The sequence below is a fragment of the Fusarium graminearum genome, chromosome 1 (genome assembly GCF_000240135.3).
Source record: "Fusarium graminearum PH-1 chromosome 1, whole genome shotgun sequence".
Taxonomy (NCBI): Eukaryota; Fungi; Ascomycota; class Sordariomycetes; order Hypocreales; family Nectriaceae; genus Fusarium; species Fusarium graminearum.
In genome coordinates, this window is record NC_026474.1 from 3742033 (window position 1) to 3760921 (window position 18889).

Genomic DNA, 18889 nt, shown 5'->3' on the forward strand with positions numbered 1-18889 from the left:
TATGGCCTGTCAATCAACTTATTGCCAGCTAGCCTTCAACTCGGTCCACATATCGTTAATCTTTGGCTTGAGCATCTCATACCTCTTGAGAGCATCGTCTCTCAACAGATCTTCCCGCTTTCCATAGTACTCTTCAAAGGAAGGCTTGCCATCGTTAACATTCATCCAGGCTGGGCGATTGCGTGTGAAAAGATGCACATCAGCCTCGATCTCCCAGGGTCTATCCAAGGTTCCAACGCGTATATACGACAAATGAGGTCCCGCATCCGCATAATAGTTCCATAAACCGGTGTGACAAGCCGGGCAGCTGACCGCTGTCTGTCCAATACCAGATTCCGTCGGGAGGCACACAGATGAAGTCCTCGCCTGAGGCTGGGGTTCACGGATAGCAGACTCGGCCGAAGTGATGCGTGCAAAAGCAGGTTGAACGTTCGTGGTAACGGGATCCGGATTGGTCGGTGTGCCAGCTACTGCGGGCGGTGCCGAGGGGATGAGGCTGAGAGTTGTAGACTCGATGATGGCGTTGAGGGCGAGGACAGAGCCTGTTTGACGCTGGCAAGCGGTGCAGTGGCAGCAGTGGACGAGGAGAGGATGGAGGGAGAGTTGGTAACGGATAAGACCGCAGGCACAACCACCAGTAAGGGGAAATATGTCTTTGCGTTGGGAGTAGTGAGTCATGGTGGTGGTGTTCCAGGGGGAGAAGGATGGGGATGAGGATGGAGGAAAGAAGAAAAGAAAGGTGAGAAAGCAAGCAGTTTATAAGAGAAGGGGAGAGGAACGGCTGACAAACTAGACCAGGGCTTAGGTACCTACTGACTGACTGATTTGGTGCAAGATGGAAAGACAAAGACACAACCCTTGTTTTGATTTAATTCACTCTTGGGCCATCCATCGTGCAAGACCATGCCGTGTAGAACCAAAGCGGGGTGACGAGAGCTGGCCAGTGAGAGTGAGCGGGATGGCCTAAATAGGAAATTGGTAAAAGGCTCACTTACTGGAGAGGACACGAGACGACATTCTGTCTTTTAGTCTTAGCAGGGGTTCAAATTTTTTCTTTTTCTTTTCTTTCTACAATTCATGTTGTTGTTTTGCCTTCTAGTGGAACATATAGATGGGGAATATATTGCTGTCAAGAACATGTGCGACACTCGGGATCAAGAAGGCTTATCAAATACACAATATTTTCACTCGAGACGCAAGTATTTACAACAACAATTTATTGTGTCCAAAGTATCACAAGAGAGGACACTAATCTATGTTTATCGCTTGAATTAGATAATTCATCCTTGAGACAGCAAGACCTAGCCGGTGATTTCCTCACGGGCATGTTGCCACAAATAATAGGTCTTTCCGTCATTCGTTCCCGTTCTCCAATGCACGCTCAGCTTTCCATACATATCAAAGCTATTCGTCTCAAAATACCAACTCGTGATATATGGACCGACTCTCATTCATCGCAAAGCCCCATGGTACATACCGATGTCCTCCAAAAAAAATAAGCAAACGAAAAACAAGCTGCGGTCCCCATTTGCCCGCATCCTCAATCTCTCTCACACGTACAGTCTCTCGTCGTTGCATCTAATCTCCATCCTTTTCGTCGCCAGATACAAATATTCCCATTTGGACCTTCTTGGCCTGAGTAGCCATGGCATCCATGTGATGCCGGTAGAGCGGGTCTGCTGCTTTTCCGAGTTGGCCTCGCACTCCAGTAAGCAACTCGAAGACGCCAAAGCAACAACCGCAAACGTCAATGTAGGCGGCAACGCTGCTGATCTTTCTCTCCAACGATGAAAGACTCATGCTGAGACTTCCACAGTGCTTGAACATGCTTCCCGGAGTAAAAAGATCCATAATGCCCTCCTCTTCAGCTTTGCTGAACATCTTGCCAAGCATGAGACAAATCTCGCTCCGTCCGTGTCGGATTCCACACAGCTTGCCGCTCACAGAGCAGCTCAGGATTAGTTCGCTCAGTCCCTGGCATTCCTCCTAAAAAATCTCCAGAGCTAGCTGTCGATGCTCCTCAATACATGCTATAGAAAAGTTAGCAAGAGCAAGACTGGTGGTGGATTTGATATGACTTACTCAAGATAGGAAGCTTTTGCATAATTTCATTTTCCGCAAGTCGTTCCTTGCTGGAACCAAAAACCAATTCGGAATCGCCATCCAGGGAACAGTTGTGGGTAATGTGTCCAACAATCTCACCAAAATCGGTGGTGAACCCCAGCTCCCAGGCGATAAAGGCCATCTTGAAAATAGAGTCTTTATCAAGGGTTCTGGCGGACAGGTACCATCTTTCAGCCACAGGTCGCAGCACGCTTGTCATGTCATACTTGTTTGCTAAGACACAAACATCAAAGAGCCGGTCAAGCTTCACGTTGGCAGGAACCTTTTCGAAACGTGCGTGAATAAGGTTCAGAAGGATGGCAAACGACTTTGGATCGTCCTCGGGGAATTCGATGGCCCAGCGGTCACCGGTGTCGTCTTTGCCATTCTGAGTGATGGTAGCATGCAGCTTGGCTGATGCACGCCCAAGCGCTCGAGAGTCGACCAACATGTTTCGGGGGTGGCTTGTCCCGACTTTAAGATGTAGGTCTCCGTTGCGATCAAAGCGGATGGTTCGCTTCTTCTCTCCTTCGATTGGGTGCTCACTGGCTGCTGCGTTGGGGGTGTCGGGATCGACGATGGCAGTACCGATCTCCAAAGTGTCAGAGATCTGAGAATCAGTCACTCCTGATTCGTTGCTGCTTACAATGGAGTTTTCGGAGCGAGACGAAGTGTCCGAGTCAGTAGTGTGCTCGCGGATGCATCGCAGCTCAATGACTTCGTCGTCTTCGGACTCCGATTCCTCTACGATCGTGTCAAGGTGGTCGTAGTAAGCAGAGTGGTGTTGGAATTCAACATTCTCGTAGTGAGGGACCTCAGCCAACCGTTGATCAGTAACCTCATCAGGTGCAAGCGCGTGGGTTTCGCCGTTGGTGGGAGAGAGCTCGTCTGTCTCATGGGCGCCCGTAGAAGCGTTGGCAGACTGGGGCTCAGCTTCTTCGTGATGGGTTAGAGGATACCCCTCTGTGATAGGACTAGTTTCATTGTCGAAAAAAGAAGCGGTCGCGTTGCTCTGTGCCTCATGCGTAGAGTAGTAGATAGGTTGGAACCCAGCGGCCTCGAGGTGGTAGGAAGATTCTTCCTTGACAGCCTCTGGTCGTTCATAGTCAAAGTAGGAAAGATCTTGACTAGTGACCTCGAATGCAGGGCTTACGTTAAACTGCTGCTCGAGCGCCCGCTGTTGAATGAACACAGGTGCTCCGGGGTTGAGCTCGACATGTTCGCTGGTAGCCGATGTCGTTTCATCATTGGCAGACTCGCTGCTAGGGGGCTGGCTGAAGTATGCTTCAGTAGACACGTAATGATAGGGGGGAGAGACTGGTTCCTCAATCATGATGGAAGAGTCTTCGTCGGTAGGGGAGAGGCAACCATCGGCTTGCTCTTCGGTGGGTGTGCTGATAGACTCGGGCTCAGTGATTTCGTTGTGGAAAATCGTAGGTTTTTCCTTGACGGCAACGTGCTTTTCGCTGTTATCGCGGCAAGCGTGAGTGTTGGTAATATCCCCGAGGGGCGTCTTCACGAGCTTGGTGTCGGTGCTGGTGAGTGAAATTTCGTCAGATTTCTCGGTGTTCACCTTCGCGATCGAGACGTTGTTGTCTTTGTAGTTGATAAAATCCATAAAGGATGATCGCGACGGACAAGAGCCGCGCATCTTTTCGAGAAGTTTTAAATTCACCATGATGGAGAGTAGACACTTGTGTAGGGGATGTTATCGTGTCGATAAGGGAGATGAACGATTTAAAAGATATCGATAGAGAGTTTAGCAATAGAGGGCTGTGTAGAAGGAGAGCTTGCATGCAATCGAAGGTTTGGTTATAGAAAGTTGTGTTGTGTTGTGTTGTTCACGTTGGGAAGAAAGGGAGGTGTTGAAGAGAAGATGAAAGAAGAAGAAGAGAGAGGGAGAAGAAGGAGAAGAAGAAGGAGAAGAAGAGGGAGGGGAGGGAGGGGAGCAGTGGCATAGCCTTGCATGATAGAATTGGCTTCTCTGACAGCTGGCTAGCAGTGCCAAATTTCACTGCCTAAATTCACGACCACGATAGCGCGTAAACAAAAGGTTACCTAGTGCTTCTTTACATAAAATGCGTATTGTTGTTTGCTTGTCAATTTTAGCGTGTACGAATAATTGACTTGTGACTTGGATGTTCAGTGTTCAGGAGTACTGTACATTGCACGAGGCCCAAGAGTACTTTCAGAACATCGCCAATGCACTTCAGACTCGACGCATATCAGATATATACAATAGAACTGCATTTTAACCAATGCAAGGTATTGGACTTGTAGTATATGATTGGTGAATAGCCTAGAATCATTTGTAGATTGAATTCTTACCCAGTTATACTGGCTTCAATACGATGCCTCGTGCCCAGTAGTACTATTTATGGTAAGACTATGCCCTCCGCAGTCCTTCTAGTACCTAAACACTGGTATCAAAATCACCCAGAGAGAAAAGAGAGCAAAGCTACTGAAGGTGCAAATGCCAAGTGCGTGGGTAAAAAAAAATGAGGTGAAAGTGACGAACTCGTGCTTTACAAACCTGTTCGGTACATACATATGTATCGGCTACAATTATATACCAGTATACATACATAATTATCGCGTTACAAGTAGACGTTTTTACGTATATCGTTATCAATCATGTCTTGTTCCGTTTGCTCCTTTCTTTGTCATATCTTGTCTTGAACCTGTTCGAGCCCTTCGGATAAGATGTTGTGACTCGGGTGTGATCGCAGAGATGACTAATCTATCAAGGTCGTTTGATATGGCCCACATAGATAGAAGTGAATGCTTTGTTTGCCTTGTGTGAATACTTGGCTACCTAGTAGCAGTTGTTGCTGTGGTAGGAGTCATTATAGAGATGTAGTCGGCCCCGCACGTGATACCACCGTTCTTAGATCCTCCAGCTACGAATCCACCTTGTGTAGGGGACTAGGGGTACCTCTTTCTCAACCCATCAGCTATCAGCTGCCTGTATGCCCGCTAGCCCACTTTGGACAACAAGAGCTTCCTTCGAAAGGATTGCCTTTTCCAACCTTGACAACGCATTCAGTAAAGAGATACAACTACTAACCTATACCTGTCCACTATATTCGCTTGTCTTGTTTCGCAATGCCCAACACGGGGAAACCAAGTAAAGATTGCCATCTCTGCCGCTCGCGGCGTGTCAAGGTTAGCTAGCTGGCTTGCTCGTGCTTACGCGTTATCTCGTCCAGAGACAAACACCGAGTCATATCAATCATCCAGCTATACACGTAGTTACTAACAGAATCAACAGTGTGATCTCGGTCGCCCATCTTGCCAGAGATGTATCAAGTATGGAAAAGAGTGTCCAGGTTATCGAGATGAGCAAGAGCTTGTCTTTCGCAATGCCAATCCATCTTCTATCAAGAAGAGGAAAAAGAGGACCCTACCAAAGACCCCTGGCGAGTCGGTCATGTCATTCGGCACAGCTTCTTCTTCGTCTTCATCTTCATCTTCATCAAATGGGGATGCTATTACGCCTCGGACTATAACAGAGGATGATCATGCACTGAGCCCTGCCTCGCCAACCATACTTGATCTTGTCGAATACACTGAGACGGGGGGGTCTCTCATTATCCCTCAATCTCTCAACGAGCATTGGACTTCTCATTCTATTCCCATTCTTCTCAATGTTTACTACACCTTGGATTTTCTGCATGACACTTACAAAAAAAGCAGCCCGCAGGGTCCTCTTCTCTGGGCTACACACCTCTTTGCTCGCACTTATATAACTAATCTGCGATATCCAACTGCCATCGATAACAGTTCTGTAGAGAAGACCGATAAAGAATTAGGCGCTTATCTGGGAAAGACTCTCAGTTCTGTCAGCGCAGCGCTAAAGACGCCAAATGGTGCCATGAGAGATGATGTTCTTGCAACGGTGTGGATTTTGACAAACTATGAGGTAAATAGATGTTTCACTCCACGGTCATGCCCTTGTACTCATGACTCTTCAGCTACTTATGGGTTCTATCAACCGCATAACACCACAGAGCCCTTGGCACCTTCACACGAATGGGCTGTACAGCATTCTCAAACAGAGAGGGGCAGCTTCTTTGCGGGACGGGGGTAACAGGATGGGCTTCTGGCCTGCTTACAACATGGTGGTAATTCAATTCAACGCTTGGCATCGGCTATTGACTGACAATCAACCAGCAAGTACGATGCCTGCTTACATCCCTCGAGTGCCCGCCAGAATCCCGAGAATGGTTTGCGGCCATTAAAGAAACGCTCCACCCCGGAGAGGGGTTGGCAGTTGAGATTGGCGAGTACATCTGCAAGATGGCGCACGTTCAGAAGCGCATGCTCGATATTCTTCGGGCCCGAGACTTTGATGCAGCCGCCGCCGAGTATTATGACCTCGTCGGCATTATATTCAACGCCGAAGATCATTTTACCGCGTTTGACGCAAGCTATCATTATATCGACGAGGTCTTCAACCCCTACTTGCGAAACATGCTCAACTCGGCACGGGTGAAGGGATATCATGTTATCCTAACCTTTGCGAATTTCCTATCCCATCACTCTGCTGTTCCTGTCCCCCCAGATGAGCTTAAAGTGCTACGTTCACATTGCGTCTGGCGCGTGAGAGACGGGGCAAAGGATGTCATGAAGGCGACACAGCGACATCTCGACCCGGCATCTTTTCGTAACAATCCATCCCCAAGGACGGTATTTGACGCACTGAAACTGATCTGGCCCTTGACGGCGGTCTACCTCGTCCCTTCAACTCTTCCCGAACAGAGTGAGGCAGCAGGAGTAGCTTTGCAGTTTATTGGAAGTGAGCTTGGAGTGAGGCAGGGTCTGAAGGTGAACCGAGGAGAATCTAAACTGCCGCCAGAAGCGGAGGTGCCCTCCAAGCTTGTTGAAGACGAGACCTTTGATCCGTTACCACAAAGCAGAGGCATAATGTGAGGGGCTTTACTACTCATTAACACCGCTGAGAGGAACTGCCTCTGTTTAAATTAGTGTCGGTCCGGCATCATAAAGTTATCCACATGCTCGTTCCACGCACATGGTTGAATGCCTCACTTTGTTCGGATCCAAGGGAGCGCCTTGTTCGAGGCACATCCGGCCTGTCTCACCTTCGTCCCACATGAACACAGACGGCTTCAAAACTCGGCTCCGCTCCGAGTCTGCGACCCGCTCCGTAGTCTTCAACAACACGAATGTGAGCCTGTGGCCTGCTCTATCATATTTGTGGCACCTTCTGTGGCGGAAGCTCATCGCTCCGGCTAAGCGAGGTGTGGCGGTGCGGTGCGGTATGTCACTCTTCAGTTCGTAGCAGAATGAAACAGCAAACAGTACATGCAGTGGAGGAGGGCCGGGTAGCTGAGCAGGGCCAATCAAATAAAGGCCCAAGTTGTTTTGGTCTAAAGATAACATTCTTACGGGACATACGAGAAAAGCAGCATGACCAACAGAGAGAACGAGCCCGGTGGATAGCGGCAGTCCACCCAGCAGCTGTTGTTTGGTTGTTTGGGGCTCTAGTGGCTCGTGTTGATGATTTGGAGGGCAACACAACACAAGACATGATTCTCGAAATGGAAACACTACAGATTTTGAGTTGGTGTCTGAGTTTGGTCTCGTTATTTGTCAATACTCGACTCGCACAGTATATCAAGAACGGTAAACGGATCGAGCGACATCCGGGCCAAATTGCAACCGTCATTGTTCATTCATGATTGATCCAGATCGTGATCGAACACAAGAAACACTAGCACAATCCCTGCATTATGCTTGATTAGTCTAGTTTTACACTACAACCTTTTTCGGTGTTACAAAGCAATTCCAAGTCTTACCCCAGATTCCACGACCGTTGCATTATTGCATGCACTACAACGAAAAGCGAATAAGTGATGGATCCCGAGACATGGCATCACAATCAAATCATGCTAGAGACGTATCCCAAAGCATCAAACAAAAAGCGGCCGCGACGGATATGGTTTGGTCTGTCGGTCTAGTTATCGGTCGATCACACAATCCAAAACAAAAATAACAAGAATCAAGGCTACACCCCGGAAGCATGTGAAGTCATCGACACGTCTCTTTGGCCCAATCATTACACCCTTCGATGCCAAGACCCGGAGATGAATCCGGTAATGAACAACACTGCAGCTGAATTGTCTGTCAAGCTAGCAAGGGGAAACAATAATCTTTTGGTCCCAATTCTGGTTTGGCCTGCTCGCTTGCTTTAGAGTAAGCTTGGGCGCATAGTTATGTGTGTGAGTGCTCGCCACAGGGTTCTGTTTGGCACGTTCAAAGCTCGTATCGTTACCGAGGGAGGCATGGCTGCTGGCATTGCGGAACATTTGCAAGATATTGTATTGTACTCGCTCAATGTGACGATCCTGTCTGAGGTGTGCCTTGGTGCACCATGTACTCTGTACAAGGTACAGCATCTCTGTCTAGCAGGTAAGCAATCATATTGACTGGTATGTAGGTGCGTCTAACATCTCTGCTCTCACGCTTTCGTCGCCCGGGCTAAATGGAACGTGTCTCGCGTCTCATGCTGTCAATAGATATCGGGACTAATTCAATACAGGCAAAGTTGCCGCGGATATCGATGATGCAGTGGGTCAGGGGTTGAGAAACAACGGCGTGCTTCGCTGTCTGTAGCTATCGAGATGGTTTACAGTACCACAACGAGTGCCTTCGTCTAGCCCAAGTAAATTGAGAACGGTACCAAGTGGAGAGAACCCAAACTTGTCGTTGCTCAGCTCCGGACGTCGATCACTGTTGAATCCGTTAATTAGAGGCTCCAGCTCCTTCAAAAGACACCGTCAAACTCCCCTTCATAAACTGTCTATGGGCTCTCCCAATTATTGTTTTCTTTTGAATCTCCCACAGCCTGCTTCTCGATTTCAGAGGCTATCATCGAAAGCCCCAATCAAATTCACTCCCCTACACCCCGTCATATCAAGTTATCTGCAGGATATGATCCTTACAGAGTGGTATTGCTTGAATGTGGCTACATCATAGCACTCGCCGATCTGAGCCACTCATGAGACAGAATATATCGCCACAGGCTACCATTCAATTCGTATAAGCATAAGCACCTGGTCATGATGCCAATGGTCAAATCCTCTCCCCCGTCTAATTCGGGTTTCCTAGCTCCAGCACGGCCTCGTTTTAACTCGCAACGCACCTCGGATCGCCTGCGTGAGGCTCAGACTTTTGTAACACCACCTTTTAAAATGGGAGGCGCTATTAGAAAGGGTAGAAGATCCATTTTTAAAGAAGTCGGGCTGGAACACGATTTGGATTATCCCACCTCTGCATCAGCACCTTCACTGTTGTTGAGCGAGCAACCTGACACCCAGGATAGCGGCCAGCACTCGACTGATACGCCAACTTTGGAACAAGACAACGACAGTAACCAGCAACGCCCGCGGCAATCGTCTTTATCATCGCCTTGGACTTGGTACACCAAGCTATTAAATCCTAAAGGCCGACCAAGAATCAAGAGCACTTCGGGCACGGCCTCAAGTGTCTCGGGTCTACAGCGTTACACGATGCTAACAGTCCTCATCGCTGTTATTCTTCCAGCTTTTTGTTGGAGGAATGGTCAATCATTTTCCGATGTAAACGGCGCCAGTGCAGGTGTCATCAAGAAACGCGAGACCAGTCCTACCGAAGTCTGCGCTCGATGGGGTCTCCAAGCTGCTCAGCTAAATGGGACACTCTACATGTATGGCGGTCGCTCCAGATTAAAAGCCGACCAAACTGAAGACACATGGAATAACAATTTTTTAACGTTGGATCTCTCTAAAGATTGGGACATTGACTCACCTGCTCTCAAGGGTCTTGAGAAACCCAATGGCCCTCCAGAGGTGTCTATGGGTTATCTCTGGCACGACTACAACAACCTCTATCTTTACGGAGGTCAATTCTCTGATGCACCTTATGTCGACCCCGAACCCGAGTCTGTTTGGCGATATTCCATAAAGGAAGAAGAATGGACCGAGTTCAAGAACCCCAAGACTTCTGCCGGTAATGAGTCTGACCCCGGAGATCTACCAGTCCATCGTGCTGCTGAAGGAGCTGGCATCTCTGTGCCAGAGCTCGGCTTGAGTTGGTACTTTGGCGGACACCTCGATTGGGCTACTACCCCAAACTGGTCTCGCGATATTGAGCGTGTATATCTCAAGAGTCTCCTTGAGTTCACCCATCCTGGCTACGTCAACACCGGTGTCGACAGTCTCTCCAAAGGCACAGGTGCAGGCGGCAGTGGAGCTTATCGCAACATCACCGAGGCAGGTATCCAGAGCGGTAATTTCACCGAAAGAGCAGATGGTGTTCTTGTCTTTGTGCCTGGATGGGGAGAGCAAGGCGTATTGATTGGTCTTGCTGGAGGCACTAACATCACTTTCACCGAGGATCTCAGCGTCTTGAACGTCTACGACATTGCAAACTCGGAATGGTTCCATCAGAAGACATCGGGAGATACGCCAGGTGTTCGTGTTAATCCCTGTGCCGTCATCGCCAGTGCGCCTGATGCATCGAGTTTCCAAATTTACATGTTTGGTGGGCAGGATCTACCTTTTGTGAGCATTGTTATGTCTCAGTCGCCATTCGAGTGCTAACTTCATTAGGGAAACCAAACGCAGTACAACGATATGTACATCCTTACTATTCCCTCCTTCACATGGATCAAAGTCGACCAGAACGACAAGAATAGACCAGCCCCACGTGCTGGCCACTCTTGCGCCATGTACGACGGTCAGATTGTTGTCGTTGGTGGAGTAGGCGAGGATATCAAATGTGATCCAGGCATTTACGTATTCGACGCCACTTCACTCGAGTGGAAGGATAAATTCACGGCCGGGGATCACAATCCTGATCATTATCCCGACAACTTTGTTCTCGCTGGATCTCATGGATACGAGGTCCCTGACGCTGTACGCGAGGTTATCGGTGGAGACAAGTACGGTAGCGCTACGGTGACTACCCCCGCTGCGGGGCCGGCCACCGGAGGTCCGTTCTTGACGGGTAAGCCTCCGGTTTTCACAGTCACTTCCGCGCCCACAGCGACGGCCAGTTCATCTTCTGATGACGATGACGAGGATGGAGGAACAGTCAATGGAGGGCTGGTAGCTGCAGGTGTCATCGCAGGTATATTTGGCGCCTTGGCTTGCTACCTCGGCTTCTGTGCCTGGCTCTACCGCCGTCAAGTCAACGCCTACAAAACGCATTTGGCGGTGCAAAACCGATACTCGGTTGCCTCACAGTCGATGCTCAACCCCTCGGGTCCCAACCGTGGCTATTCTCAGCGCAGTCTTTTCGGTTGGGTCGGATCCAATCGCAATCAGCAATACACCTCGGAACCCAAGTGGCGTCCTGAGGACGAAGACGATACCACACCTGGAGAACCCGGCTCCAGCAGCGGGTCCGGAGGTCCGAAGCACAGCGAAGACACTAGGCCCGGGACAGGCAACAGCAGAGGTTCAACCGAAGGACTTCTCGAGGGCGAGGAGCCGAGTTTCTTCAGTGTTGTCATGGGTCCTCGCCGGGCGTTGCGGGTTGTCAATAACGCTGAATAGGTGCATGTGTTAGTGTAAGAGCAGAGGCGTTGCTGGATACAGTAATTATGTGAGATTTCGAGTTATTGACTTGTGAAATGAGCGGGACTGGTTGATGATGATACACGAACAAACGAACGATGTATGAGTCGCTGATGTCAGTCTTTCCTTGGCATAGCTGCATTCGCTTGATACCCCCTTTTACTTGGTATCCCGACAAAGGGAGCCTTATTTTCTTTTTTATATAAGTACTGAATAATTCACATAATTACTTGTCAAGTTTACTATTGAAGATATGCAAGAAAGCGATGGGTTGTTGATAATCCAATATCAGATCTGATGCAGAGGCATGATCCAGTCAAATGACTTGGTAATAATCATATAAGGCCATCAACATCAAAATGCAATAGGTAGTATAACGAGTGATATCAGTGACTTGGCAGCAGCCATGTTTCCAAAAACAGGAACGCCGTAAACACCAAATATGCCCTGTTCCGTCCGTCTCTTCGCTAAATATGCCAATCATAAAAAAAAGTATCCAAATGAGTTGCTATATCGCATGGATCCCATCCCAATCATCCCCGTGACCACTTCTTGAGCTTCTTCTCAGGGATCGTGCTAACAAATGCCTCTCTGAGGAAATGCTTCCAGACCTTGTTGCTCTTTCTTCGCTTATTATTCTTTTTCTTGCCCTTCCTTGTACTGTCAAAGTCCGACTCGGGCTCTTCATCATCGTTGTCATCATCATACTCTGGAAGGTCGGAGACGTCGTCGTCATCGTCCGAGTCATCCTCAAAATCCTCGTTGTACTCTTCAACCAACTTGCCCTTACCCTTCTTCTCCTTTCTCTTGGCAATCCTAGACGCCAGTCTCAGGTAGCTGCGAACTGTCAGATCTGGTAGCTTGAAGATCTTGTCGGTGAAAGTGCTGTATTCGACCTCGTAGTTGAACTTCTTTGGCCGTGGCTTATCGTGGCTAGGCACTTCGTCGCTGAAATCGCCATCGCGCCACTTACTTGTCTCGGTCAAGTCGGTCATGTCGTTGTTAATGTAGGTAAGGTTGGCAAAGTATTGTGTGTATCCCAGGAAGGTGAAAGGCTGGCGAGAGTATGCGGGGCCAGGGAGTGATCCCTTGGGAGGATCCTCTGGTACAACAAGTTCGGGGTTCTTGGGCCTCTTTTTGCCCTTCCTGCCCTTTCTTCCCTTGTTCCCTTTTCGGCTCTTTCTGCTGCGGTTCTTTCTATGTCTTCGCTCAGCTTCGAAATCTCTCTTGAGCTCCAGGTGGGTTTCGTTATCTTCTTCCTCGAAGAAACTTGGGAGGACTTCTTCTTCTGCCTCAGTACGAACGTCGAATGAGTCGGTCCAGACAGGTGTATTTTCCAAACCAGTAATATCGTACTCGATAATACGTATCGTCGGAAGGTAGTTGGGGACAACACTAGGACTGACAAGAGACACTTGGTATCGTTCACCGTATTTACCTCCGATATTGCCGTGGCCCTTCTTCTTTTTACCCTTCTTTCCCTTGCCCTTCTTTCGGTTTCTCATGTCATCTACTTCATCGTCTTGGGTATAGATATCGTCGTCATCGTCATTGAGATCCTCGCCCATTGCTTTTGCGGCTTCGCCTGGTAGATTAGACCACGACTTTCTCAAGTCCATCAAGTAATCGCTCTTTGATTCAATGGAGAAGTCTTCTTCGATGGGTTCTCGGTATATGTCAGCCTTGTCATAGAGGCCCAAATCAATATCCTTGGTGTCTTGAAATAGAAAGTGATCGATGTTCATATGTCCGTAGACAGCGCCTGTGACGACGTCGCGGTACTGCTTGAGCCACAGTGTGTACTTCTGCCAGCAAGTTTCATCCCAGTTTTGCTTGTTCCGTGTTCGAGCAGGAGGAACATGACCAACCAGAATGGCTTTCATTCCACGGTCACGCAAACGTTGCAGCTGAACGCTTAGCCATTCCATATGCTTGAACCCAGGTTCCGAGGGGATGGCGCAACCATCGACCCCGGCATTTCGATCAAAGAAGTACATGGTGTTGAGACTGAGAACAGACAGTTTATTGGGAATAACCTCAACCTCGAACCAGCCACCAAAACCAAAAGAGTGGCGCTGCTGTTCGGGAATGAAGCGACGCCATATGCTGCTGTAGGATTGTAGCCATTTGTTTGGTCCTGCATAGAAAATGTTGTGGGGAAGAAAATCGTTGTTGCCAAATGTTGGGATGACGGGAATGGTCAGCACACCATCATCGGAGAATGTCTTGACGACCTTTTTGGCGACCCTTCTGTTCATCTCCAGCACCTGGCTAGCGCTTCGCGGTCGCTTCTCATCGCTATCATGACGGGCGGTATCGCCAGTCCACACAACAAAGTCGATGTCGTCCTTTACGTGATTCCGTATCCAGTCCAGTGTTGAATTGACGAGTTCGAGTGGAGAGTCGCAATCGGTGGTTTCAGCGCCATATATACCAGCAGGGCCCTCTCCGCGGTGGCAGGCAATGCCTTGGGCTGTTGATGCATGCGCCTTGTAGAATTCATCGGGGTGAAAATCTAAGGGTTGTAGCTGTCAGTAAGTGGGCTTGGCCGCAGTGAATGCAACCTTGGGGTACCAGCAGTTCGTCCGATGTGTATGCAGTGCCCCCAAAGCTTGTTTCAGTGGCTTGTGACATACCTGTTATGTGCAGAAATTTTCCGTTCAACTTACGACTTGATTGTTGAACATGCGGTGTGGTTGTTGAAGAATCGCGTGCCCCTGTGATGGCATCGAGAACTTTTTGCCCAGCGTCGAAAATTGGCGATGGAGAGACGCTAGGGAAGAGTAGGGCGGCTGCCACGAGCAGTCGGGCGCCTGTGGGTGTCATTCTGAGTGCTCTCTCAGTCGTACTCTATGTATTTGTATGTTGCGTGAGGAATTTGAGGTTTTGCGGTTGAAATTCGATACAAAGACGAAGCTGAAAGTGAGGCTGATTGGTGTGAGGTGAAGTGTGGTAACGGCAACGGTTAAGGGTGTGAGGTCATTCCAAGTCAAATCTTGTAAACTTTCAAGTGGACCCTGTTGAGGCAACGAGACGTGATTGGAGCCTGCTATTCGACGCGTTAATTGATGAAGACAAAAGCTTTTCTATCTGGTAAAGCAAAAGAAGGATAATGAAAAGAAAGAAAAGACGTCAATGAAGGAACTAATTTCAAGAAAACCAGCCTACCTGAGCTATGATTAATATGTGAGGATCCACTCCCTATAAGATCGAGACGCCAAGACAGGCTGACCGAGTGTGCGTACTATGTGCCATGACAGGCAAGAGGCGTGGGAGAAGGCAAGTTTAAATACTAGGACATGGATTTAGCAAGAGCAATAATGGGATTCAGTGAATTCCATTTTACTGCATGTATTTTCTCCTCTATTGTCGTGTGTACAACTTTGAGACGCCTGGTGATGTCGAAATTCGTCCAATCTTGGGTGGCAGGGGCTACACGTGTAGTACGAGAGAATGGACGATTGGAAGGAGCAGATCAACGCCGAAACAGCACTTACCTTTTACTTTGATTCCAACATATAATTATGTAGCGTGATATAGTAATAGTTAATGACCGCGTGCTATAATAAAACATATGCACTTGATTCTTTTTCTTGTTCATGTTGATATATTCCTCATCCTATATAACTGCAATTATCATCTCAACTTCATTTCAGGGTCCTGGATGCAGCCTCGGGTCAGGTACATATCTACCTACGTAATGTAAGTGGGCAGGTAGCAGAGCAGCATGCAGACGACACAGGAGTTGGAACTGGACCCAGAGCTGGAGCCATGCGCCATGCATGCTATCAGGGTTCTTTCTGCAAATCTTCAGGGCTCAAGCTGACTGGGCAGTTGAATCGATTTTGCGGGACCTCATGAGGCCTGTTTTCTGTACCTCGTGGACGATCTATCACGACCGATTTTAAAGAGTCATGTACATAATCGACCAAATCTCTCCTGGTTAGGAGTACTAAATATTCGTATATTAGTTCTATTTATCTACTAGTTACTCTGGCTAGAACTACACGGTAAAAGACGCTCTTGATGGCTCTTTCAACAGTCCGTCGAGCTCGTTCAGTATAATCCACGTACTCGTTGACCTAGCAGTGGGAGAGTATATTGATCACTCCTGCTGCTATAAAGGTTGTCTTGCTATGTCTCCAAAACAGTCTTCGTGCATGCATTTTGCGAGAATACTTGGATCTCTCCGAGAGACTGGACTCGTGATGTTGATTCGATGTGCTGACTGGCTAGGACAACAGCATGACTGTCTTAGTATGTGATGATACTTTTTATTGTCCGACAGAGACAAGAGGAACACATACACAAGAAGAGAAAAAGACCAGCTCGCGTGAGCTTTCTAGAACAACACACCATCTTGTCTTCAATCTCGAGTCCAGGACACACAACTAACACACAATCTCATCTCCAAGTTCAGGGTATGTTGCAGAGTGATGCCCCACTAAAGTAGGTCAGCACGCGGATCTCGCTAAGCCGCAGCCGCCACTAACTTTAGTACATAAGGTATGCAAAAATTCTGCTCCGATTTTTCTTTTCTTTTCCTTTCTCTTCACGCAACATCGTCTCCTCGACGGCGCCGATAACATCCAAAATTGGCGTCTCGACCACCTCAGTCTCCTCAACGGGTGGTCATCATTGAAGGGGAGGCTGTTGCTAGACTAATACTGCCGCTTGTTTGAGGGAGGCCATACGCTTTTGTGTGGTGGTTTCCTATGGTTTATCTGTGGCTACATATCTTTCCCTCCAAATCTTTGTGATGTTTTGTCGTAGAACCGCGGTTCATCATGTCTAAAGACCAAGGGCGTCTAGTCAACCGACGATGTTCACCATGATATCAGGCTTGTCTAGTACTTTGCCGTTTGCGGTCGCTCATGCTTGAGACTGAATTGATTCTTTTCGCCGCCCACGCCGTGAGGATGGGTATGGCTGGTGAATTTAAGTCGACGAGGGAGAACCAAAAGGGCTTGCGCTCATGAAAGGTCACCGGCGTGAGGCAGACTCTGCCACCAGTTCGAGTAAAGACAGGTCATATCCATTCAATGAGGCCTTGTTTCATACAAGTTCTCGTTGTATGAAGCAAGTTGGCGAACAATATCTTCAGTGTTAATATTTCACACGATACCTGCGTAACCATGGAAGTCAAGATAACGAGTCTCCGAGCCACGGATTCAATCTACAAGCCGCCACAGATACCGAGATACCGGCATATTTCTACCGGATTCCGAGGAACATGTCGAATGCCGAAACTAGGACCAAATTCCGGGACTGGACTCATCACAAGCAATTTTAACGAGTGGATGCCAATATATGAAAAATACTCAAAGATGTTTAATTCTTGGTGGACTCTATTCCAATCGTGTTAAACTAATAATAATAAGATATTCATAATCAATAGACTCCAAAGTGTCCCATGTTGAATTCGTTCCCCAGATATCATCCGCACATTTAATCATTTAACTCGCTTTGATACACCAACCCATCGTCTCCCCTTTTAAGCAGGCGCAGTGCCCTTCCAGTACTTGGTTTGGATAAAAGGCATCTTGGTCACAGTACCCTTGCGTGCCTTTCCTCGGACAACAACGTCCACCTCGGTGCCGGCCTTTTGGTTGCCGCTCTTGATGTAGCCCATGGCGATGTTCTTACCGAGCGTGGGGCTGGGTACGCCGCTGGTGATGACTCCGATCTTCTCGCCGTCCTTGTGGATTTCGGCGCCCTCTCGAGCTGGAGCTCCGTCGACATAGAGGCCGATGCGGCGGCGCTCGACTCCAGATCCGCCCTTGCTCTTTGGTGTGAGCTGGGGGATGATGGTTTCCGCGCCGTGGAAGCCACCGGATTCACGACGGGCAGGGGGAATGATCCAGCTCAGGCCGGCCTCGACTGGTGTTGTGGTGTCGTCGAGGTCGTGGCCGTAAAGACACATGCCGGCCTCGAGACGGAGAGAGTCACGAGCACCGAGGCCAGCGAGTTGCAGACGCTCAGGGCCAGCCTTGCTCATAAGAGACTGAATAGCAGGCGTCGTTGTCTCAAAGGCGGGATAATCTTTGCCGTTGAATGAGATTTCAAAACCATCCTCTCCTGTGTATCCACCACGGCTGATGAGGACAGGGTGAGTCTTGCTGCCATCGGAGAGCTTCAACTCAGCCCAGACAGCGTTACCAAAATAGAGCTTTGTGAGATCAACGTCGCTGGCGAGGACTTCATTGAGGACCTCAGCACTCTGGGGACCCTGCAGGGCAACAAGACCAGAGTTGTCGAGACGAGTCCACTGGACATCACCGCCGAACTTGCCGAGTTGCTCGTCAATGTACTTGGTGTCCTTGTCGAGACAGGCGCCGTTGGTGACAACGTAGTAAGTATCCTCGCCAATTCTGGTGACAACCGAGTCGTCCACAATACCTCCAGTATTGGGCCAAAGGAAAGTCGTCAGCTTGCTCTGCATGTTACCCTGGTTTGTCCAATCCGAGGGCGTCACTTTCTCCAGGAAAGCAGCTGCGTCCTTGCCCTTGAAGATGTGCTGAACCATGTGGCTTACATCAAAGAGTGAGGCATGCTCGCGGGTGAAGTGGTGAGATTGAGCGAGCGAGAGACCCGAGTACTGCACGGGGAGCGAGTAGCCAGCAAAGGGAACCAGCTTTCCACCATTGGCGATGTGGAAGTCGTACAAAGGAGTCTTCTTGAGATCAGAAGAAGAACCTCCAGAAGCACATCTTACGCTCTGTTGCGACACTCTCAAAGCCGCAAGTGACGTAGGCCGCGCGGTGGTAGATGATAGAACACGGGGACCAGCTCTCGCGGCTAAGCTGAGGCTCTTCATGATGTATGCAATTGACGGAATTAAGTGTAAGTGAGGAGGAGAGTCAACTGGTCAGGGAATAGAGTGAAGAAGAAAGAGAGGAAGTCTGTAGAACAAGTTTAAACTACGAAAACAATCGAAGGGGGGCGCTTAAAGACGAGTACAGTACAGACAGTACCGTTCGCTTTACTTATCATGCAAGTTACCCAAACCAAGTAAGCCAATTGACTGTTTGACTCTGGTGGGGTTGTCACCGAGTCACCACGGCCTACACCTCCGAAAACCGACCCCAGACCCCCCGGAACGCCCTCCGAGGCCCGACAATGAGGGGGCCCAGGGACCTAAACTTGGGGGAAATAAATCCACCGCGGCAAATCCACAGCAACAATCATCCTCATAATAAGCGAAT

The 18889-nt window shown here is 48.8% G+C and overlaps 7 protein-coding genes across 7 annotated transcripts; 3 read left to right on the forward strand and 4 right to left on the reverse strand.

Moving 5' to 3' along the window:
- Positions 1-18: 18 nt before the first annotated feature.
- Positions 19-1017, reverse strand: FGSG_01145 (uncharacterized protein; the record flags this gene model as incomplete). The annotated part of the gene is made up of 2 exons (XM_011318611.1): positions 19-542; positions 996-1017. The coding sequence occupies 2 exons, from the start codon at positions 1015-1017 to the stop codon at positions 19-21; spliced, it is 546 nt and encodes a 181-aa protein (XP_011316913.1).
- A 969-nt stretch (positions 1018-1986) lies between these two features.
- FGSG_01146 (uncharacterized protein) lies at positions 1987-3721 on the reverse strand (the record flags this gene model as incomplete). Its single annotated transcript, XM_011318612.1, has 2 exons — positions 1987-2030; positions 2083-3721. 2 exons carry the CDS (start codon positions 3719-3721, stop codon positions 1987-1989), a joined length of 1683 nt encoding a protein of 560 aa, XP_011316914.1.
- A 2362-nt stretch (positions 3722-6083) lies between these two features.
- Positions 6084-7035, forward strand: FGSG_01147 (uncharacterized protein; the record flags this gene model as incomplete). Its single annotated transcript, XM_011318613.1, has 2 exons — positions 6084-6227; positions 6277-7035. 2 exons carry the CDS (start codon positions 6084-6086, stop codon positions 7033-7035), a joined length of 903 nt encoding a protein of 300 aa, XP_011316915.1.
- Positions 7036-7216: 181 nt separating this feature from the next.
- Positions 7217-7805, forward strand: FGSG_01148 (uncharacterized protein; the record flags this gene model as incomplete). Its single annotated transcript, XM_011318614.1, has 2 exons — positions 7217-7382; positions 7426-7805. The coding sequence occupies 2 exons, from the start codon at positions 7217-7219 to the stop codon at positions 7803-7805; spliced, it is 546 nt and encodes a 181-aa protein (XP_011316916.1).
- A 1383-nt stretch (positions 7806-9188) lies between these two features.
- Positions 9189-11776, forward strand: FGSG_01149 (uncharacterized protein; the record flags this gene model as incomplete). Its single annotated transcript, XM_011318615.1, has 2 exons — positions 9189-10667; positions 10716-11776. The coding sequence occupies 2 exons, from the start codon at positions 9189-9191 to the stop codon at positions 11661-11663; spliced, it is 2427 nt and encodes an 808-aa protein (XP_011316917.1). The 3' UTR covers positions 11664-11776.
- Positions 11777-12217: 441 nt separating this feature from the next.
- On the reverse strand, positions 12218-14510 carry FGSG_01150 (endopolyphosphatase; the record flags this gene model as incomplete). Its single annotated transcript, XM_011318616.1, has 2 exons — positions 12218-14199; positions 14321-14510. The coding sequence occupies 2 exons, from the start codon at positions 14508-14510 to the stop codon at positions 12218-12220; spliced, it is 2172 nt and encodes a 723-aa protein (XP_011316918.1).
- Positions 14511-16995: 2485 nt separating this feature from the next.
- FGSG_01151 (aminomethyltransferase) lies at positions 16996-18549 on the reverse strand. The gene has a single exon (XM_011318617.1). The coding sequence runs from the start codon at positions 18499-18501 to the stop codon at positions 17179-17181; it is 1323 nt and encodes a 440-aa protein (XP_011316919.1). The 5' UTR covers positions 18502-18549; the 3' UTR covers positions 16996-17178.
- Between the last annotated feature and the right edge of the window lie 340 nt (positions 18550-18889).

Coding starts and splice junctions, on each gene's coding strand:
- FGSG_01151 (XM_011318617.1), bottom strand. CDS start 18,501: ATGAAGAGCCTCAGCTTAGCCGCGAGAGCTGGTCCCCGTGTTCTATCA.